Source organism: Trichomonas vaginalis, chromosome IV, assembly GCF_026262505.1.
Source record: "Trichomonas vaginalis G3 chromosome IV, whole genome shotgun sequence".
NCBI classification, from domain to species: Eukaryota; Parabasalia; order Trichomonadida; family Trichomonadidae; genus Trichomonas; species Trichomonas vaginalis.
The window spans coordinates 39,847,393-39,869,274 of NC_067206.1; the positions used below are offsets into that span (position 1 = coordinate 39,847,393).

Below are 21,882 nucleotides of genomic sequence, written 5' to 3' on the forward strand. Positions count from 1 at the left end.
ATTCTTTGTGAATAGGTAGAATATTAATGAAAAATATGATCATTATGTTCCCTAACTCTTCAAATTGAATTCAGATTTTTACGATATTGCTGAAAACCTCTCTACAAATGCTACTTAAAGCACTAATTAACGGGAAATAGTGCGATAAGCTATTATTTTAAAACACAAAATTTGTTTAATTTAATATCCCATTATAGGTTTTTTGTTAAATTTTATGATATTCTAAGTATGGAGTAATGTAATCGGCAATATAAAATGAAGCAACTTCGATGTAATATCATTCACAATTAAATTGAACTAAATTAATAAATTGCTATAGGATTTGCATATTTTCACTGTGAAGTATTTCTATAAATTTGTGCCTATTTTAGAATATGCGCCATTTTTAGAGAAAAATCATCAAAAAAAGTTAAGCTTCCCACTAATATAATGAAAGTGAAAGATATTAGGCATGTGAGAATAAGATAATTCTATTTATTGTGAATCTTGACGATAATTCAATAATCAAATTACTAAAGATATAAAGTATGGTCTTTTTTTGTAGCTTAATGGAATATTTATATAAAATATTAACATATCTCTTTGTTCCTTTTTCATAATTCCTATTTGATTCTTCCAAAAAAAATTCAAAATCGAAAAAATAATGAAAAAAATTATAATTCAGACAATGAATTTTTCCCAAATGTACAAAAAGATCTCTAAATTATCGAACATACTACGTGACGTTAGGGCTGTTCTGCGTTCACATTTGCATATTCCTCACTGTGGGCCAAAATTCTTCGGAAATTTCCGAAAAACGTCAAATCCAAAAAATATCATTGATTGATTAATTTTAATCATTTTCTAAAAAATCCAGCTCATTCAACAAAAATACAAAACCGCTTTCAAAAATTTACAAAAGTAAATATGGGAAACGAAGCAAGTCAATGCGATCCCTCCCTTATTCTCAATACTAGTTCAAGGCAATTTTTCGAAAATGTTCAGTCAATTCTCTCATCACCTCAAGAAAACTCTTCAAAAGCTAAATTAATTGGTAAATTAGCCCGTATAATGTATGATTCTTTAAAGCATACTCCGGCAGAAGAAAAGGAGTTCAGTTTAATTATTACTGGTCAAAATATTGGCCCCACATTTTTTGATTGTTTGTGGCCAAAACTAAATATACCAGCAAACCTGACTAAAATTTCATTCCGCAACAGTGGATTAAAGAAGGTTCACTGCCCGAAAATTGCACTTCTTCTTACAAATGTTCCAACGTTAAGGCAGCTCGATGCAAGCGAAAATGACTTTGGAGACTCTGCAGTTTGCATCATCAAGGCAGCAACAGGCCATCCAAACCTTGTTTCATTACAGTTGGAAGAATGCAAACTTACAGATTCAATTTCAAACGAACTTATCGATTTATTAAATTACAATCGCAAACTTGAGACACTCAGAATAGCTCCATTCAAATTAACAGGTCCAACCGGCAACAAAATCAAGACAGCAGCCCTGAATAACCAACATTTAACAAATATTTCGATAAACCAAATGATCGATCCCACGACAGCAGCAGTTTCGGATCGTAACAATTTCATTTTCGAGTTCGTAGATTCCATCGCTCGCTCTCCATACCAACGCCAATTCCGTACAAAGATTGATGCTTTCAAATCTGTTAAAGGCCGTGAGATGCTTATGGGCAGAGCTAAGCAGAAAGAGACTGCCCGAGGCACAGACCTCTTTACCCGTCTCGAACAAGTCGATGAACGCGCTCGTACAAAAGAATCCAACGAATCCGTTGAAAAAACCGACAAATTACGTAGCGGCCATGCCGAGACAATCGGTCGCCGTCCTGCGATGGAAGATGTTTCCATCATTCTTCCGAATATGCCAACCGCCGATTCCTCTCTCTTCGGCGTTTTCGATGGCCATGGTGGCAGAGAGGCCGCCGAGTTCGCCTCTCAGCAGCTGCCGAAGTCTATTGCCGAATACCTCAAGCGCGGCGACTCCCCGGCCGACGCCTACAAGCAGGCATTCCAGAAGACACAAATGGACATGCGCCCGTGGTGCGTCTACGTCGGCTCCACCTGCTGCCTCGCACAGATCTCATCCACGACGATCACGGTCGCAAATATCGGAGACACGAGGGCTGTTTTGTGCAGGGATGGAAAAGCTCTCAGGCTGTCCGTCGACCACAAACCGTACTTGCCGGAGGAGCAGAACTACGTGGAGAGCAGAGGTGGATTCGTGAGAGACGGAAGAGTCGGTGGAATGCTCGCTGTGTCTAGAGCGTTCGGTGATGGATTCCTGGGTGATTCTATAAATCCAGTTCCGCATTTCGTTGAAGAGAAACTGACACCAGCGGATCAGTTCTTGATAATCGCATGCGATGGAGTTTGGGATGTGATTCCTGACCAGAAGGCTTGCGATATTGTGCTCGGCGAAATCGATCCTTTGTCAGCAGCAAAAAAGCTAAGAGATACTGCGTTTGAACTAGAGTCTTCTGATAATATTTCAGTTATTGTTGTTTCTTTCTCCGAACTTCAAGCTAGTCGCGAATAATTCTTTATATTTTTTTTATAAATTTATTTATTTTAATTTTCTTTATTTTTATATACTACATCAAACTCTTTTCAGAGATGTGGATGAAAAACGAGTTCCTCACTTTTGGATTGATGCAAAGTATTGATGCCACTTGAGAATTTCTTCGGTATGACTCATACATTTTTTTCAGAGATATTGGATATCATTTTACTGAATACTTTCGAATTCGTTCTCATATTTAACACTGTAGCTTTCAAGTGAGAGTTACCATATATTATTTAAGGCATTATCTTCATACTTTGCTCAGCCAAATTGAAGTATTATTAATTATATATGTTCATTTTGATGGGATTTTCATATAAAAACACATAATGAGGATGAAGGAGATCTATTAACATATATCATGACAACTTATGAATATATCAATTCGTTAATAAATATATTGATACTTCTAGATTAGATTATTTTTGAATTTATATATTATTTTTGAAAGAATTTCAATAGACAACTGCAAACACGCATTATAACTGATATCATGTATAAATATTTGCACTATGACTTCGTTGTTAAACTCAATATGATTAATTTGAGTTTTTGAAGTAGATTGGATAAATATATATACATTAATACATCATTTCCTATACTTATTATGACTATTAGGTTCTTGTGTCATAGAAGAAGTTCAATTTTTGCTGGTTTTTTGATTTCGATATTTTACAAAAAGGCATCATTTTCCAAAATTGTATGATAAATCCATGAATCACATCAAATTCAATCATTTTATCCACTCCATAAGCAAAATCAGTTACATCACCCATCCTAAATCATCTGACCACTTATCTTTCTGACAATACCAAACCCATAATAATACCATACATGGACTTGTTTTTCGAAATTCAATGTAATTTTCCAAAAGAAAAAAATTATCGCGATGTGACTGTATTTCATAGTTTGAAAAACGATTTAAATTCCCGATCAAATTTAAGGAATGATCGATTTTTTTCATTCTATGGACCACTTATAAATTGAAAGCAAACCGTTAAATTTTGGCCGAGCATTTTAAATTATGGCATCTGTTATTGCAGTCGATCTTGGTAATCAGAACTGCGTTATCGCCCTTCCACAGAATGGTGGTGTAGATATTGCTAATAACCAGTCCTCTCAGCGCCTTACACCAACAATGGTCGCAATCGATAATGACCGCAGATACGCTGGTGAGTTTGCAAAGACACAGCAAATGCAGAACGTCAAAGGCACAATCACAAACTTAAAGCGTCTTATCGGTTTAAAGTATGATGATCCAGAACGCGAAGTCGTTGAGAAGCTTACACAACTCAAGCTCGTTAAGTTAGATAATGGTTATATTGGTGTTGAACTCACATACGGTGACAAGCCAATGGTTCTCCGTATTGAGCAGCTCCTCGCCCTCATGTTCAAGGAAGTCCTTAAGATTTCTAAATTAAATGGTTCCACATCCAATGAAGTTGTCGTCGTCGTTTCTCCATGGTGGGGTGAGAGCCAGCGTCGTGTTATTCTCGATGCTGCTAAGATCTCCGGCGTCAAAATCATGAAATTGCTCAACTCAACAACAGCTCAGGCTATCTGCTACTCCATGTACCACCGTTCAAAGCTCCCAGCCGAGAAGGAAAAGGCAGTCCCAGTCGCTTTCATCGATTTCGGTGACTCGTCCCTCAATGTCTCCATCGCTCAGCTTCACCAGGGCGCAGTTGACATCAAGTCATTCGCTTGCGACGAGCACTTCGGTGGTGCCCACTTCACAGAGGCTCTCCAAGAGTTGTTGCTTGATATGACAATGAAGAAGTACAAGATCGATCCACGCACAAACCAGCGTGCTATGATCCGCTTCAACACAGCCGTAGAGCGCGCCAAGAAGGTTCTCTCCGTTAACCCAGTCGTCAGGTTCGAAGTCCAGTGCCTCATGAACGACATGGACGTTCGCTTCGACTTCAAGAGAGAGGACTTCGAAGCCAAGATCGCTGACCTCGTCAAGCGCCTCGACGAGCCAATCAACAAGGCCCTCGAACTCGCCGGCGTCAAGAAGGAAGACTTGTTCGCCATCGAAGTCCACGGCGGTGCATCTAGAGTTGCCGCAGTCAAGGCCCACATCAAGGAGATCTTCGGCAGAGACCCAACACAGTCACTCAACCCAGATGAGTGCTTCGCCACGGGTGCTGGCTTCCAGGCCGCCATCCTCTCTCCAAAGTACAGAGTCAACTTGAACGTCAACGATGTAGCTCCACACAAAGTCATGATCGAGTACACTGACGCTGACGGAAACAAGAACAACAAGGTTCTCTTCAAGCAGTTCAACAAAGTTCCATCAACAAAGGAAGTCCCAATCAAAGTCGCAAGAAAGACATCAGTCCGCATCTACACAGACGAGTGCGATCTCGGCAACCTCGAAATCGACACAGGAAAGGATGAACCAGACACAGTCTACGTCCTCATCAGAATGACACCAGACTCAGTCGTCGATGTCAAGGAGGCCAATGTCGTTGTCACAGAGCAGATCGAGATCAAGGAAGAGAAGAAGCCAGAGCCAAAGAAGGAGGAGAAGAAGGAGGAGAAGAAGGAAGAAAAGAAGGAGGAGAAGAAGCCAGAGGAAGAGAAGAAGGAAGGCGAAGAAAAGAAGCCAGAAGAGAAGAAGGAAGAAGCTCCAAAGGCCGAAGAGAAGAAGGAAGAGGAGAAGAAGCCAGAAGAGGAAAACACGGAAGAGAAGAAGGAGGAAGAAAAGAAGCCAGAAGAGCCAAAGTTCAAGACAGTCAAGAAGAACATCCCAGTCACATTCAAGTACACTCCAACATTCGGATTGTCCGACAAAGTCATCGAGGAACTTAAGAAGATCGAAATAGAAATGGAGAAGAAGGACATCCTCGAGGAAAAGATCGATAACACAAAGAACGATCTCGAATCATACATCTTCAGAATGATGAATGGAATGGACCGCGACTTCCCAGAGTACTTCGATCCAAAGACAAAGGATGCAGACCGTGCAAAGGTCGATGAAGTCCAGAACTGGTTCTCTGAGAACGAGTTCGACAGACTCCCACTCGCAGAATACGAGAAGCAGATCGGAATCCTCCACGCTTTCGGTGAACCAGCCCTCAGACGCAAGGACCTCTTCGCCGGTGTCCACAACATCGTCTCAACATTCCAGTTCAGAAAGGAGGCTGCAATCAGAAGACTCGACCAGAAGGACGAGAAGTTCAACCACATCACAGAGGAAGAGCGCAAGCCAATCCGCGACGAACTCAACGCTTACGGAGAGTGGCTCAAGACAAAGCAGACAGAATGCGAGGCCGCTCCAAAGCACATCGACCCACCGCTCACAACAAACGCTGCTGAAGTCCGCATCGCAAACTTAGAGGAGAAGGTCCAGAAGCTCCTTTGCAAGCCAAAGCCAAAGCCAGAACCAAAGAAGGAGGAAGAAAAGAAGGACGAGAAGAAGGAGGAAAAGAAGGAAGGTGAAGAGAAGAAGGAAGGCGAGGAAAAGAAGGAGGAAGCTCCAAAGGCTGAAGAAAAGAAGGAAGAGGAAAAGAAGCCAGAAGAGCCAAAGAAGGAAGAAGAAAAGAAGGAGTAAGATTTTTTAGATCAATTTTTTTATTTTATCTTGAACAAATGTTTTAATTTTTAGGAAAGTGTTCTCTCAAATAAATTAAAAAGATTTTTACTATTTTCAAACTTAAAATACATATTTTTTACAAAAAAATATTTCCAATTTTTATGAGAAATATTATAAATCACTTTTAGTGTTTAGTAGATTTACTCGAAACCAATGTTAAATCAGTTTTTTGTTCATCATTTTCCATTATGAACGGAAATCCTAGTCGCACTTATGAATATTATAAACAACATGACGACAATGATACACCTAAAACCATTTCTCAGGATATAGCGACTGCACCTTGGTATACATCAGGAGGCGAAGATGGTTTAGACCATTTAAGAATTTCTTCATTTGCTCAGCAAGTACAAACAGATCGAAACGTTGGCATTAAACACGGATATACATCGAAAAAAGTCTCAAAATGGAAGCCAGGATGCTGTAAAAATTGTGGATCTGATCAACATACAGAAAAAGACTGCCCAGAAAGGCCAAGAAAAGTAAACGCAATTGTACGTGGTGAAGGAATATACTCTGGAAAGAAAGTTTATCAGCAAGCATTAAGTTACGAAGCGAAAAGAGATAATTACGCGAATTACAGTGGCAGTAGATGGCTTGTTGACTCAAAACAGGCTTCGCTATACAAAGCCAAGATCCTAGCGCAGTCAACCGATGTAAATGACAAAGTTGAAATTCGAGCCACATTTGGGTCGAGATCCAGCCGAAATAGACAAGATACAGCTGACTACATTAAGAATATAGATAATGACACACCGGATGTTCTCAAGGAAGACTCCAAATTCGTTGGACCAGAAGAAGGAAAAAGCGAAAAACAGGAAGTCGATGTAAAATTTTCCTGGGAAGAAGGAGCTGTTAAACCAAAGAAGGTGACGAAGGATTTGACCGAAGAGGCTATGAAACAGTCGCAGAGGGAGTTCATGGAAAGGAAGAAGCTGATGTCGACCCTGATCCAGCAGAACGAAGAGAAAGAAGAAGAAATTCCAAAGAGCGAAAGATACGGAAACATGGAAGACGTCTTTGTCAACGGACACACTTCTGTCTGGGGCTCCTTCTTCTGCGCGGGACAGTGGGGCTACGCATGCTGCAAACAGACAGACAGAAACTCTATTTGTACAGCTCAGAAAGACTGAATAAAAATATATTTTGTTTGTTTTTTTCTTTTATATAAAAATAAATTTGTTATAGTTTAAGATAAAAACAAATCATTTTATTTTGTCTTATTATAAAAATGAAATTTTCAATCAACACCATTGAAAAGTGGATGTTTGAGAGCATCTCTAGCCGTGATTCTCTTCTTTGGATCAATTGTCAGCATCTTTCCAATCAAATCCATCACGTCTTTTGTGATGAGTTGTTCTGTTCCAGGCATTGCGAGTTCGAACAAGTCGCTGTCTCCAGGTTCGATCTTTATTCCCTTTGACTTCAGATATGGAGCCAACTGCTTTCCGAAGTATCTATTCATGAATTCTCTTGAGTCTCTGTCATCCTTTGGCAAGTAGTTGCCCTTGATGCCGAGAACAAGATCAAGACATGTGATGCCAAGCGACCAAATATCAACGCCACAATCCCAGTGGTTTCTGTCAACGAGGAATTCTGGTGGCTGGATCCTGAACATGCCGCCTTTGAGCTTGTAGTGCTTCTCTGGTCGGTAGAAGGCGGCTAGGCCAAAGTCAATTAATGTGAGACTCTTGTTTTCGAGATCAAAAAGGATATTTCCGATGTTCATGTCGTTGTGGATGACTCCACGTGCGTGAATGTCCTTAAGAATTGTAAGGGTGTGCTTGAGGAACCACTTGAAATTGGGCAAGGACATGTTAAGGTAGTCTTCGTTTTTGGATTGATGATAGGAGTAGACAACGGAAGGATGTTCGTAGTTTCCGGTAAGTCCTAAAATATGGACTACATTTGGTGTATCATTGAGGGCACGTAATGTCTGCATTTCACGGATTAAACTCTTCCTGTCGAAGATTTTGAACTTTTTAACAGCAACAGTGGTTCCATTTAGAGTTTCTCTCTTGCGGACGATAGAGAAAAAGCCCTTTCCTATATAGTTGTTTGAATCTTTGAACTCCCATTTCGTAAAACGATATGGATAAGTGGTGAAATTAAAGTATGAGTTGTCGTATAAGGTACCAGCAGAAACACAGGCTGGCTGTTTAAGAAAATTGCCGATGAAACACTGCGAAAACAAGAAAAACATTTGAATTTGACGAAAGTTTCTGTGTCAATATGTCAGATTGTCAGATCGTTTGACATGGTTTAAAATTCCGAAATAGCAAAATCACATTTTAAATCAGCTTGTTAAACTACATGTTGAATCTGATAAACATTCAAAATTTCAAAAATTCCCAAGAAAAAAAAAGGCTTTTATGAAATAAATTATAAAATCTGGCCATTATTGACATCTTATTGCATCTCTTTTGTTCTCATACTTTTATTTCATTTTTATTTAGAATCAAATTTATCAAAATCTAATTAGATGAGTTTCCCAACCAATGAATGCTTAAACGTTGTTGATGAAATCCTTAAATACAGCATTTCAGCAATGTTTGCAAATCCAGTTGATCCAGTTCGCGATAATTGTCCAAATTATTTGGAATTAATCAAAGAACCAATGGATCTTGGGACAGTCAAAAAGCGTCTTCAGTCTAATTATTATAAAACCGTCAATGATTGGAAACATGATATGGAACTTATCTGGACAAATTCCTATACTTTTAATAAAGTTAACACAGTGCTTGGTTTAATAACAAAAGAATTACAGGACAAATATACACAGCTCTCTGAGTACATAAATGACGATGTAGATATGACTTGGAGAACAAAATTATATTGTTTAAATCGAGATCTTAATGAAATACTAAAAGAAGCCCCGAAAATACACGGATATAAGAAAAAGAAAGGATATAAACGCGATGATTTATGGAATAATAGTACAAATGATTCCACCGAAGTTTCGAATAGTAATTATCCAATGACACACGATGAAATTATTAGCTTAGCTGATGACATAAAGAAAATACAGACAAATTCGCAAAAAATGATTATTATGAATATGCTTAAAAAATTAGAGCCTGCAATGATATTAGATCCAGATCATATTGATATTGATCTTTGTTGCCTCCAAACATCTACTTTACACGCGTTGAGATCAAAATTAGATGATTTTATTGAGAATTAATCCTATAAATGTTTATTTTGTATTGTTTTTAATCGCAGCCCACTTTTTTCTGAGAAAAACATTGATTTTAATAATAGATATCTTTATAAATAAATAAACAAAATAATATATATATATTAGCAATAAATCATTATTTGCTACCTCACTTTGTCTCGTTAGATTTGAAATAATCTTTATATAGTGGGTTTTGCGTTTCTTGTTGAATTTGAGTCTTCAAATCCTGGAGTTTATTAATTGCAATGGTTTGGCGATTAATTTCTTGTTCGAATGCGTTAACAATCTCTTCTAATTCATGGACAGATCTGATATTTTCATTAGAGGCCGTATCTGCTGGTAAACCAGAAATGGCGATAGTAATATTCTGAAGTTTTGCTAATATTTCTGAATATTTTTCAATAAGAACCCTTTCAGTCTCATAAGATGGCGTCAGACTTTTATATTTCTTGATTTTATTTTCAATATTTTGGAGTTGTGCAGCCTTTTCATCCAAATTCTGTGACCATTTATCATAATCGTTGTTCTTTTTGTCAAGTTCCTCATTGAGTTGTAATAATTTTTGGATATTGGGATTAGCCATAGTTAAAACAATAAACGTGACAGTCTTTGTCACTTTTATATTTTTTTTTGGCGCCAAAAAATATGCAAAGTCATACAAATGGTTCAGGAACACATGTTCTTCACCCTGTAGCGCCAGCTCCAATAAGTAACCCACTTCCAACACCAGTAATTCAAGCAAGACATCAGCAAAGTCAGTTAGATGAAATTTTGAACCAAGCGTCTTCACCAAATCCATCAAATATCAGTCTTTTGTCACGTGGATTGCAGCTTTTGTCTATTAACCAGCTACGCCAGCTTCTTAGAGAATATTCGTTCCCTACAGGCGGAAATAAAAGAGCTCTTGTACAGCGCTTAATCATGTTTTTAGAAACAATCGGTCCAAATCAACAAAATTTATTAGTTCAATTCTCTCTCAAGCTCAAAAAACTTTTATCTATTGAGTCGCCATCGGGAGAAGATCAACAGCATAACGAAGCACCTACGTCATTACTCCCTCCAGAAATATCGGACAAACTTGTGCAGCATCCACCTTCGATTTTGTTCGATATAACAGACAAACAACCAATTTATGGGCCTTCAATGCTTCAACCAAACTTCCCAAGTGAACTTCAAGAGATACCTAATGGTGGATATAATGGATATGTGCCAATTTTTCAAATTGCATCAGTTTTTCAGGATCATCCAATCAAAAAAGTTCTTTTGTTTATAAACGAACAATATGTTACATTGCAAGAACCAAGGTTTTGGTTCCAATTACCAACAATGTCTAATAAAAGCATTAGTTTCTCAGTGCAGTCAGTTGAACCAGCAAATTATCCAATTATTATAGTTGTAAGGCTTCTAAAGAAAACACCAATATCAACGTTAATTGAAAAAGTTCTAGAAAAGGGTCCTCCACCAAGTATTCATTCAGAAGTTCCACTAAGAGGAATTTGTCCATTAACTCATAAGATCCTCCAACAACCAGCAAGAGGAGTTAACTGCTCTCATGCCGAGTGCTTTGATCTATCTGGATATATTTCATTTGCTTCAAAATTGGATACTTGGATTTGCCCAATTTGCAATTCTGAATGCCAGTTCGAGGATTTACGCGTTGACCCAGAATATCTTGCACATGTTGGTGATCAGTAATTCTCTCAAAAATAATTTCTATCTAAATTCTTTCTTAAACATGTTGTTTTCTTTATTATCTAATAGAATTTTTACTTTCAAGCTTCATCACACCTATGTCATAATTCTTTCTTTACATGTTGCTACAATATTTTTAATTTGCAACATTCAAATCTACAAATAAACACATTTATCAAAGGGGTATTAATACCCATATTGAATTCCCGGTTGATAGATAAAAAAACAACAGTCTATTGACTTTTTTTGAAAAAAAAACATGACAAATTTTTGAATACAATAAAAACAACTTTCACAAAAATAACAATGACCAAAATTATTATTGTTATTTTTCAATTCAATTATTTTACAAAAAAGAGCGGTTTTTATTTATGAGTGGAAATCTACCCTTCAGGCGTGATGATCTCCATATTCTCGCCGTTGATGACGATGCAGTACAATTACATGCCGTCACCAAGGCTCTTAAGAGCTTAGGCTATCATGTCTCAAACGCAAGCAACGGACAAGAAGCGCTTGAAGTTCTCAAGTCAGGGAACACTTTTGATCTCATTCTGTCCGATGTCATGATGCCTGTAATGAATGGCCCTCAGTTTTTGCAAGAAACACGTGCTGACTCCAGATTCGAACAAATCCCAATTATTATGATGTCTTCAAACGATCAATATGAAATTGTTTTCGACTGCCTCTCAAAGGGTGCTGATGATTATATCATCAAACCGCTCACCCCTCAAGTCTTGAAGAACATGTACGCAAATGTCTGGCTGAAACGTAAACAGAACGCTGCTGCTGCCAAAGTTCAACACCAAAACATCGAAAAGGAAGTTATTCAAAGACGTATTAATGAAATGAAGCAGAGTTTCAATCAATCCGTCAAAACACCAATCAACGACATTACTAAATCTCTCGAAGCAATCTTACAATCAAGTGGAATGAGCCCTGATGCCTTATCCACTCTTACAGCTGCTATTAATAAGCTGAAAACAATTGATTCTGAAGGTGAAGTGATCCCTCAGCCTGTTCCAGCTGTTTCTCCAGATATGAAGGATTACCTTCAATCCAACTTCGGTGTCGGAGCTCCAAAGAAGCCAATTACTCCAATTGCCGTCAAAGCTGCCATAAAAGTCAGAGCTCCACCTCCAACAGTTCCGGTATTAACTCCACTTAACCTTGGCGACAAATTACTCGACTTACAGTTCAACATTTGGGACATTGCAGAGATCAAATTGATGAATCTTGCAAATGACCTCTTTACTCACTACGGCCTTAAGGAAATCATCAAAGCCAAGGACGGCGAGATCGAGCACTTCCTCCAAAAGACGCAGCAATCATTCAATCTCAATCCATTCCACAACTTCAGAAGATCCATCGCCGGATTACAGTTTGCGACAATGATTCTTTCGAAATACAAAGAGCGCGTTCCTCCATTCGAGGCCGCCGCCGGTCTTTTCGCCGCTCTCCTCCACGACATCGGCCATCCCGGCACAAACAACATGTTCCAGATCCGAACTTCCTCCCAACTCGCGCTCATCTACAACGACAAGAGCGTTCTCGAGATGAACAGCGCCTCTGTCGGTGCCAGACTTGTTCAGGAAGTTTTCTCCTTCTCCATTGACGACCAAGACTTCTCCACACTCCGCGCGACATTCCTCTCCAATGTCCTTGCCACAGACTACTCCAAACTGCAGAAGTTCCTTGCGAAGGCCGCGAACATAAAGATGGACTGGGAGAACAAGGAGCACCGCCAGATCGCATTGCAGCTCCTGACTCTGATGTCCGACCTCTCCTTCGCGATCAGGAACTGGAAGACAACTTCATACTGGTACGGAATGATGAGGGACGAGCACTACATACAGGGCGACATGGAGAGGAAGAGGAACATGAAGTCAATTCCTCTGATGGATAGACGCGCGAACAGGCCGAACACAGAGCTGATCAAGACACATTTCGAAATCATGGTCATGCCAGTTTTCCAGCTCGGAGCGAAAATATTCCCTGAGTTCGAGCAGCTCCTGTTGCTTCAGCTCCAGGTCAACCACGACATCATTCTGGAGATGGAGAAGGTGGAGCAGACACAGCCACAGTCAGCGCAGCAGGATGAGATCCCGATGACTCCGCCAACAACAAATCCACAGGTAATAAACCAGGTCCAGCACCAACAGCAGCAGCAGATCAGAGCTGTTCCTGTACAGAAGGCGGCTCCGGTTAGAGCTGTGCCAATTAGGGCTGTAAAGCCAATTGCAGTTGCACCACCACAACCACAACAGCCTCAACAACCTCCTCAGTAATTTTTATTTTTTTATTTTATTTTTTTTTCTTATTTTATTTTATTTATAAATTTAGGTGTTTATTTAAAAAACATTATATTGACATATCTCAAAGAATTTGAACATATATTGATACTCATATTACTTAGATAGTTGAATGTGACATTGAATGAAATGAAATTTAGTATTCAAGTTATTTTCATATCTCAATGTATTTGAACATTTTATTTAATTTTCCATCAAGAATTTAAAGTTAGATATAAAACAGTAAAAAAATAAAAGACAATAATTATAAAAAATAAAATAAATACAATATTTACATATAGAATCTCCAAAATCAATTGGGACACTCAGATACTCTTGCTTTATCCGGTGGAGCTGGTGTTGCTGTCCTTCCTCTTTCAGCTTCGATTGACATTTGGGCAAATTTGAAAACTTTGTCTCCGTACTTCTGTCTAACGTCCTCGAACCACTCGAGGAGCTCTGTCGAGAGGATATCCGATGGAACAGATTCTGCCATTGCAGATGCAGCAGCAACTTCTGGCGGTAGGTCTAAATAGCACCTAGAACATATAACAAGGCATATATCAATAACGATTTTGCTGCAAATCATCATAAATTGTTCATTTGGAATTTTTGTTTTGAGCGATTCTCTCCATTTCTCGAAATGGACGAAGGGTAGCTCTACTTGAGTGTTGAAATCAACTGCATTGAGAAGATCTATTTCGCAATGAGTTAAATCTACCATTGATTGTGGTTGTAATGCAGTAATTTCATCTGGATTAGTTCCTATGTTTTCTGTGATTTCCTTTGGGGCTATTTTCAATATTCTTGCAAGCTCGTCGTAGATATACTTGATAGGTCTGTAACAATCGCATGCTTTGCAGGCAGCAAAAAGAGAAGAAACCATTAACGTGAAGATAGTATATGGATTTTCTCCAGGGTTCTTAAAATAGTGTTGAAGAAGAATAAATGCTGTTGCAACAATTGGTGACAATTCTATTTTCAGATTCTTTCTAGATTTGACAATTATACACCACACAGCTCTTCTTTGCTCGTCACTCCATGATGTGCGCTGTATGAGGGGAAAACTGTTATCCATTTTGTATAAGTGGTCAGGGACTTTCATTCATAGTTTTATTACCACTACTGATATACTTCTTTAATTGTTTCACCAATTTGGTGTATTGATGATTGGTCAAAAATCTGACAAATTTTCGTTTTTGCTTTTTTAAATTGGGGTAAAAATACCAAACTACTCATATAGTATAACCTTGCATTTATATCAGATTGAGATGATACGTTTGAACTTTAAATTTTGGCACTTTTATAATTTGATTGATCAAAAATTTTCCGAATTTAAACTCCTTTTTTCACGATTCATAAATTCGTTTCATGATAGCAATCATTAGGGCAGATGAATGTTTAAGAGGATTCCTATAATTTTCTTTAAATTTTGGCCTTATCTTCATTTCTCTCACAATATATCTAATTAATACTCAATTTAAGCCAAAACAATTTGGATGAGGATAGTATATACTTAAAGAAAAGTTGAATATACCGATTCAATTTAAACAAGAAAATACAAAAACATGTTAACAAGTAAACATATTACATAACTAATAATATTCTTATTCTCTTCCTTCTTTTTGTTTTCATTATTATTAACTTTAGAATATCCTTCACATTGAGTATTACAAGAACGATAATGAAATGTGTTTCTCCAATATCGTTCACAATGAGATTTACAAACTGCTTCATCGTAGTATTCAAATTTACTACTTCCTGGAATTCGTAAGCAATTCTTTCTGCATTTTGACCAACTAAGGAATCTGGTACTCTTATTGATTCCATTATTGCATGTTCTAATGCAGTTTGTTACATTTAATGACATTACCTTTCTAACTTGTGAGTTTTTTTTTGAATCCGTGTTTTAACGCACGTATCTTGGCATTGTTTAAGTTTCACTGGTGAATCTACAAACAATGATTGACATTTATCTTTACAATGCGTTGAATCAAATGAAAGAGAAAGCAAGGCAATTATTAACATTGATTTGATAAAAAATTGAAAAATTTGAAAATTTTGCACAACGTTTGTCATATTGAATCAAAAGATCAATTAAATTACTGAAGACAATTCTTAAGAATAAATTATAAATGAGCGGAATTTTTGACATTACTTTCAAAATGAGAACACCATTCAAAAAGAACCATCATTCAATTTTGAATTCATAAAAATGCAAAATCTATGCTTTAATTTAATCCACTTATCTAATTTCAAATTAATATTTTACTTGTTTTTGATTTGAATCAAAATATCAAAAAGTGTCAATTTTTGATCAATCAAAGTGAGCATTTTCTCGAAATCTACATACTTCTCAAATGCAATACTTTTTTTTCAGAGTGGTACATAGTAAAAAAAAAAAAAAAAAAAAAGGTATTGGGGCTTCCAGGCACTTCGTGCCCTCTAGCCCCGAAGATGTTTAGTATAAAACCGCTTTTTAACTTCACTTAAAATGCCACGTAAGATACGTAAGAATATACGTAAGAGGAAGAGAGCATTGAAACATCCAATAGTAAGACTAACACCACAACAACAGTTGCAACAACAAATGCTGAATGACCCCACTATGTTGCAACAAATGTCAAGCAATCCTATGCTTTTAAACCGAGTCATTGGTGCACAGAGTGGAGGTTTAAGAGCGGCACTTTTAGCGAAAATGGCAGGCTATGGTGGAGCTGCAGACGGAACAGCATATAACCCTCAAAGTCAAATGAATTTGAGTTCACTCAAAAATCAAATAGCAGATGTCAAAAAGTCAAACATAGACATACAGAAGCAAATAGGTGAAAATGAAAAGAAACTAGAATATGACAGACACACAAAGAAACTCAATGAGTTAAACGTAGAGAAAAAGAAGAAAGAAGAACAACTGAAAGAACTAAGTACAGAGGAATATGCGAAAAAAGTGTCAGAAAAAGCAGCAGAAGTAGCAAAAATGGAACAAGATGTTTTAAATTTGAAAAACCATACTACTCAATATAAAGTACTGAAAGATGAAGAGATAAAACAAAAAGCCCTGAAGACATATATGGATAGCGATGAGTATAAAAAAGAAGTTGAAGCAAATGTAAAGGCAGAAAAACTTTTACAGTTGCAAAACCAAACCGTACAGTATGAAAACTTAGCACAAGAAAGTAAAAATAACGACGCAGCCATGCAAAAGGCAATGAAAAGCGCAGAATATATAAAAGCTAACAATGACTGGTTAGATGCCCAAGCCAACGCTAAAGCAGCCCAGCTTATAGGGTCAATAAGGACAAAAATACAAGCGGATGAAGACAGTTCAAATGAAGCTTTAACGAATGCTGACTTTAAGAACGCCTTCGAAGCTCTTCATAGTAAGGTGAAACAAGTGAACGACTTCTCATCTGGAAAGAAACTGAAGTCTGAAGGTTTCGACAAAGAGTTAAAAGAAGTAGCACAAAATATGACGAAAATAACAGATGCAGCAACGAGACAGGCAGTTCAAAGTGCCTATGACGCCGTTAGAGCAACTGTTGTGGAAAGTCAAGAAAAAGAGTTACAACAGACCAAAACAGACCTAGTAAATGCTTTCTTAAGAACGAAAAGTCAGGTAGGACATTACGCTGCAGATGGAACATATGTGCCAGCTGGTGGAACTTATATACCAGCTGTTGGAATTTATATACCACCAAACCCTCCAAGAGAAGCACCTGCACCAGGACTACCTAAAACATTTACATCGTCACATGGACACAGACACAGGCATGCACCAAAACCAACACAACAACCAACACAACAACCAGCACAACAACCACCTCCACAACCAGCACAGCAACCAACAGTTCAAAACCCTGCACAACAACCACCTCCACAACCAGCACCACAACCAACAGTTCAAAACCCTGCACAACAACAACCACAAACAGAGCAAGGACATAAAAGAAGTAGAGAACAAGGAAACCAAGAATTCTTAAAAAGGCTTAAGGAAGACTATGGTTACCCAGATAGTATTGACTTTAGTGACAGATATAAAGAAGCTATTAGAAAGTTCAAGGGAGGAAATACTGACCCGAACCTATTTAGCTTTATGGTTCAGCACCAAATGGGATATAATTTCAAACCTGGAAAATACAAGCTCGCTAAGGGATATGATTTAATAGCATATCATCCAAATGACATGACTGAATTTACTCCGAGATATTTGATGTCAGAGCTAAATGACAATTCAACTCCCGTCATGAAACGCGTAAAAAATAGAGACGGAACGAAAGAAGAAAGGTTTATGAGTCCGGATGACTTAGAAAGGGAAGTTGTTAAAAACGGTCTCGGAATATATGAAATGCCAGCAGATGAGGTACAAGAAACTCCACAGGAAGAACTAGTTCAGATACAACCAGACATGGAAGAAATAGTTCAGCAACAACAGCTAGAAGAGCCTGAAGGAAACGAACAAGTCCCTCCTTTGGAAACTAACTTCACAGAACTAGATGAAGATTTGGAACAGCCGAAAAATCTTGACCCTCAACAAGAGTATGCGGAGAATATGGAATATTTCCAAGAGTCTAAAAAAAATTCGGCTGACATAGTAGAAGAATATCGAAAAATGTTTGCCGACATACAAAAGACTCCAACACCAGATGAAAATATTCAGCATAGAATGGAAGTACTGAAAGAAAATGTACACAAATACAACAACCCTTTTTACTTACGAGCATTTAACGTTCAATCTTCGGATGAACTCGGTGAAGATAAAAGGTTAAATTTCAAGAAAACATATAGAAATGAAACATTGTTTAAAGTTCATTCAGAACCTAGCCAAGATGGAAACAAACCTACTTTTGTTTCTGCAGACGATGGAACTACAATGAGATGGGGTCATAAAGCTAACCCGGATAGGTGGTTCATAAACTTACAACCACAATTCCAAGAAGTTGTAGACGCAATGGAAGTCAATGGTGAACCAGATATAGCTGGTATTTTCAGCGCGGCTTTAATGCCATTGAAAGATATGAAACATGCAGATATTTTGGACCAGTATGAAATGAACATGGCTGATGGAAATATAACACCTGACGTTCTAGAACATTTATCTCAAAGAACTACACAGAACCATAGAGATGGTATATTTGGTGAAGAGTTTAGAAAGAAAGTTAGGGAGGGAGAAGGAAGAGAACCTATTGTACATGACCTTGCAAACGAAAGTTTGCAAAATGTCATAAAAACTTACTTTGCAGACAATGAACTGAGAAGGGATGAATATTTAAGAAAACTCAAATGGACAGTACCAAATGAAATGTTAGTATTGAAAAACATGTTCCTTGACAAAATAAAACCAACTACAGAAATAAACGACGCAAGACTGAAAGATTGGGTAAAAGCTTTCCCATTCACAAAAGATATAGTTGGTAACATGGAAAGAAAACCAGAATGGCTACAAAAACATATATTTGGAAACGAGCTTATTCCATATGGACGGGCACTGTTTGAAGAGCTTGAACCGGAAACTCAGGAAAGAGTCATGCAAACAATAAGCGACGACTCAAATACAAACTATGACAAACTCTTTCTAGGATATAGGTTACCTGAGATGGGCGACCAGAGCCCAAAGGCAAAAAGGACATGGGAAATTTACAACATACTAGGTGAACATGAGGCAAAGATGCAACAACTTGAAGCAGAGGGCAAGTTACCAAAGCGACACCAAAGAAGAAGAGTAGAACAAAGTGAAAGTAGTGAAGAAGTAACTTCATCTAGTGAAAGTAGTGGCAATGAAGGAAAAAGAAGAGTTAGAAACTCAGTCAGGAAGAAAGTAAAGCTTGGTCCACGCGGGTTCTATTATGACACATAAACCCAACTATTCTATATTTTTACCCATATGAAATGTACGCCGCTCAGAATATAACGCCAACAGTTTTGGATGCCATGAATGGAAATGTTTCCGAATGGTATAACGAATGCGACAATGCCATTAGAAGGTCAGAAATAGTTCCTGGAACTTACGAATATACAACTGCTGTTTCTTATGGAAACGTAGGTGAGTTTGGAGAAGGTTCTTCAACAACAGTAGATATTGCTTGCGACAGGTTTCATATAATTTCTATTGACAACTCTTTCTTATACGTGGAACAAGACATTGAAATAAAACCTTCTGCCAAGTTGTCTGACAAGAAAGGTTGCAATGGAATTTTCTATGTCGGATACCAATATGCTCCAGAAGTTTTCATGGGATATAAGATATATTCTAACTCTGACTTAGTTCAAACAGTAACATGGGCAAACTATGAATGGTTCGCTTTGAGAAACTCAGTACAACCACAAGCTAGAGAACAAACAGACCAGTACGCAACTATTGAGAAAATAAGAAGACTTGACCCTAACGTTCCAGGAGTTTATGTTAACCTTTCTGGACAAACTGCAGCAGCAGTAACCAAAGTAAAATTGAAACTTAGAGTTCCTTTGTCATCTTTCCTCATCTTCAGGTTTTTAAGATACTTGCCAAACTGGGCAGGAAAAATTTCTATCGAACTTACTCCAAGCAAAAATAACTTAGTCATTGCACCAACGCAAGACCCATTCAGCATTGCTGTAGCTGGAACTGGTGGAGCCAAGTTCTGTGACTTTTGCAAAGACAAAGTTGACTTAGACTTTGGTTTCTCAAACCTCAACACTGAAGTAAACTATTATTTCAATGCTGCTGGAACTGCTTGGGACCCAGTTAAGTTCACATGCGAAAAATTTGAATGCAAGAGAATAGAAAGCAGACTTGCAGTCTATATGTTGGACCCAGATATTTCAAATGCTTTAGCTGCCAAATATATTGCAGTTCCACTTATGTTCCCTATACACCAAATATCTGTCAAAGACTTTGCAGGTGAAGTTGGAAACCAAAGTGCTGACCCAGGTGCAAGAACAGATATTGCCTTAACAACTGCAATGAAACATGCAGATACTATGTTTGTACTGTTCAGACGAACTATAAATGACTATTCTTGTTTCTACAACCCCGGTATTAAATATCATATAAACATAGATGGCAAATACTATCCAAGAGAAGAATATTCTACAGTTGAGGATATGAGGTCATACAACTTGACATTAGATGCTATGAACTTTAACAACAACTTCACAACAACCATTAACCCTGAAATGCAAAGTTCTATTATGCCATATGTGAAAGTATGGACTCATACAGGAGGTCAAAACACTCAATATACAAATGGAGACCGTTCAAACTTTTGGCTTGGCATTCCATTTGCTGACTCAGAAGACTTTATGGGTGGTATTTCAACTGTTGGTACTGTTCAAATACAATATACTGGTGACAGAGACGGTCCAGATGAATTGAAAGCAAAGAAGTTTACAAAACCAATAGCACTTTTCACGGAAGATGCTCTTTTGAAAATTCGTTCGATGAAACCTGCTGGGGCTCCTCAGATTGGTATAACGACAGCTTCCATCGAGCAGATTTTGGCAGCAGGTCAGTAAGTTGTTCTTGAACTGACTTCTCTCCGTCAAATATTGACAGTACGCCAGTTTTGATATAATATTGTATTAAAAACTTACCTTTAGAAATATCGGTCAGTTTTGTTGTTATATTTTTGTCTGCTTCAAGAACTTTCACCATCTCGGTTATACCAACTTTCTTTGCTTTATGAAAATATTTTGGTTCAGCAAAGACTGCTATTCTATAACATTTTCCATTGTTTGTATAAAGAACTACTCTGTCAATGAACTTGTATTGTTTGTGTGTGTAAACTTTGTTTTGCTTCAATTCGAAGAGATACTCAAATACGTCCATCTTTTTATTCTAAGTAAAATGTCATTTCCGAAAAATAGAAGCGTAAGTGTTTCAAAAGGTTTAATGGCGATGGCAGATGTGAAGTTAAATTCACCAACTCAAACAAACAGTCAAAGTGTTGTTGTCAATGTCAAAGAAAGAGATGTTGAAGTGGGGAAACCATACGAAGACGAAGATGGTATAGCAATAGTTCCTGTAAAAGAACAACCAACATATCCTGAAGTTAGCAGAGACTTAAGTTCTGTTGCAGATATTCGAAACGACTACCAACAACTTAAAGACAAACTTAAAACTCAGGAGAAGATTTGTCAAGCTTTGGGTATAATGTTAAACTTGGTTGAGCACAACCCTGTAAAAGTGAACTCATATGTCATCGCACCTCATGAAATTTTGAAAGAACTATTGAAACTTTTGACAGAGGCAGACGATATAAACATCAAAGAAATAGAACCCGACATTGCTTGCTGTGGTGTTTCATACAATGTCATTGACAAGATATACGTTATGAAAGGAGGTGAAACGTTGAACTTAAAATATAGTTTCCCAGACGTCATAAAAATATTTGACGACCACAACATTTCATTAAAGTTTGTTTGCTAAGTAAAAATGGCAAAACTTCTTGAAAGATGTTTGAAGAAAAACAATATAGACTTTATTTCATGTAAAGGACTTTACACACTTTTGAACGATATGAAAGACCCTGTTTTGTTTGTTCGTGTAGACAAAGGAAAGTTCTATGTCTTTACAAAATATT

At 37.6% G+C, this 21,882-nt stretch overlaps 11 protein-coding genes across 11 annotated transcripts, besides 1 other annotated feature; 8 read left to right on the forward strand and 3 right to left on the reverse strand.

Moving 5' to 3' along the window:
- Nucleotides 1-906: 906 nt before the first annotated feature.
- TVAGG3_0252300 (protein phosphatase 2C family) lies at nt 907-2,577 on the forward strand (the record flags this gene model as incomplete). Its single annotated transcript, XM_001324739.1, has 1 exon — nt 907-2,541. One exon carries the CDS (start codon nt 907-909, stop codon nt 2,539-2,541), a length of 1,635 nt encoding a protein of 544 aa, XP_001324774.1.
- A 1,004-nt stretch (nt 2,578-3,581) lies between these two features.
- TVAGG3_0252310 lies at nt 3,582-6,228 on the forward strand (the record flags this gene model as incomplete). The annotated part of the gene is made up of 1 exon (XM_001324740.2): nt 3,590-6,124. The coding sequence occupies one exon, from the start codon at nt 3,590-3,592 to the stop codon at nt 6,122-6,124; it is 2,535 nt and encodes an 844-aa protein (XP_001324775.1).
- A 126-nt stretch (nt 6,229-6,354) lies between these two features.
- Nucleotides 6,355-7,299, forward strand: TVAGG3_0252320 (RNA splicing; the record flags this gene model as incomplete). The annotated part of the gene is made up of 1 exon (XM_001324741.1): nt 6,355-7,299. One exon carries the CDS (start codon nt 6,355-6,357, stop codon nt 7,297-7,299), a length of 945 nt encoding a protein of 314 aa, XP_001324776.1.
- Nucleotides 7,300-7,391: 92 nt separating this feature from the next.
- TVAGG3_0252330 (protein serine/threonine kinase protein) lies at nt 7,392-8,391 on the reverse strand (the record flags this gene model as incomplete). Its single annotated transcript, XM_001324742.1, has 1 exon — nt 7,407-8,369. The coding sequence occupies one exon, from the start codon at nt 8,367-8,369 to the stop codon at nt 7,407-7,409; it is 963 nt and encodes a 320-aa protein (XP_001324777.1).
- A 200-nt stretch (nt 8,392-8,591) lies between these two features.
- TVAGG3_0252340 (acetylation-dependent protein binding) lies at nt 8,592-9,433 on the forward strand (the record flags this gene model as incomplete). Its single annotated transcript, XM_001324743.1, has 1 exon — nt 8,649-9,350. The coding sequence occupies one exon, from the start codon at nt 8,649-8,651 to the stop codon at nt 9,348-9,350; it is 702 nt and encodes a 233-aa protein (XP_001324778.1).
- Nucleotides 9,434-9,492: 59 nt separating this feature from the next.
- Nucleotides 9,493-9,927, reverse strand: TVAGG3_0252350 (uncharacterized protein; the record flags this gene model as incomplete). Its single annotated transcript, XM_001324744.1, has 1 exon — nt 9,493-9,927. The coding sequence occupies one exon, from the start codon at nt 9,925-9,927 to the stop codon at nt 9,493-9,495; it is 435 nt and encodes a 144-aa protein (XP_001324779.1).
- Nucleotides 9,928-9,989: 62 nt separating this feature from the next.
- TVAGG3_0252360 (SUMO transferase protein) lies at nt 9,990-11,039 on the forward strand (the record flags this gene model as incomplete). Its single annotated transcript, XM_001324745.1, has 1 exon — nt 9,990-11,039. The coding sequence occupies one exon, from the start codon at nt 9,990-9,992 to the stop codon at nt 11,037-11,039; it is 1,050 nt and encodes a 349-aa protein (XP_001324780.1).
- Nucleotides 11,040-11,407: 368 nt separating this feature from the next.
- Nucleotides 11,408-13,392, forward strand: TVAGG3_0252370 (3',5'-cyclic-nucleotide phosphodiesterase protein; the record flags this gene model as incomplete). Its single annotated transcript, XM_001324746.1, has 1 exon — nt 11,408-13,321. The coding sequence occupies one exon, from the start codon at nt 11,408-11,410 to the stop codon at nt 13,319-13,321; it is 1,914 nt and encodes a 637-aa protein (XP_001324781.1).
- Nucleotides 13,393-13,452: 60 nt separating this feature from the next.
- Nucleotides 13,453-15,348, reverse strand: TVAGG3_0252380 (cyclin domain-containing protein; the record flags this gene model as incomplete). The annotated part of the gene is made up of 1 exon (XM_001324747.2): nt 13,638-14,429. One exon carries the CDS (start codon nt 14,427-14,429, stop codon nt 13,638-13,640), a length of 792 nt encoding a protein of 263 aa, XP_001324782.1.
- Nucleotides 15,349-18,137: 2,789 nt separating this feature from the next.
- Nucleotides 18,138-21,882: part of a mobile genetic element that runs on past the window's edge.
- On the forward strand, nt 19,211-20,815 carry TVAGG3_0252400 (protein of unknown function, DUF4106 family; the record flags this gene model as incomplete). The annotated part of the gene is made up of 1 exon (XM_051228072.1): nt 19,211-20,815. The coding sequence occupies one exon, from the start codon at nt 19,211-19,213 to the stop codon at nt 20,813-20,815; it is 1,605 nt and encodes a 534-aa protein (XP_051113058.1).
- On the forward strand, nt 21,192-21,728 carry TVAGG3_0252410 (protein of unknown function, DUF4106 family; the record flags this gene model as incomplete). Its single annotated transcript, XM_051228073.1, has 1 exon — nt 21,192-21,728. One exon carries the CDS (start codon nt 21,192-21,194, stop codon nt 21,726-21,728), a length of 537 nt encoding a protein of 178 aa, XP_051113059.1.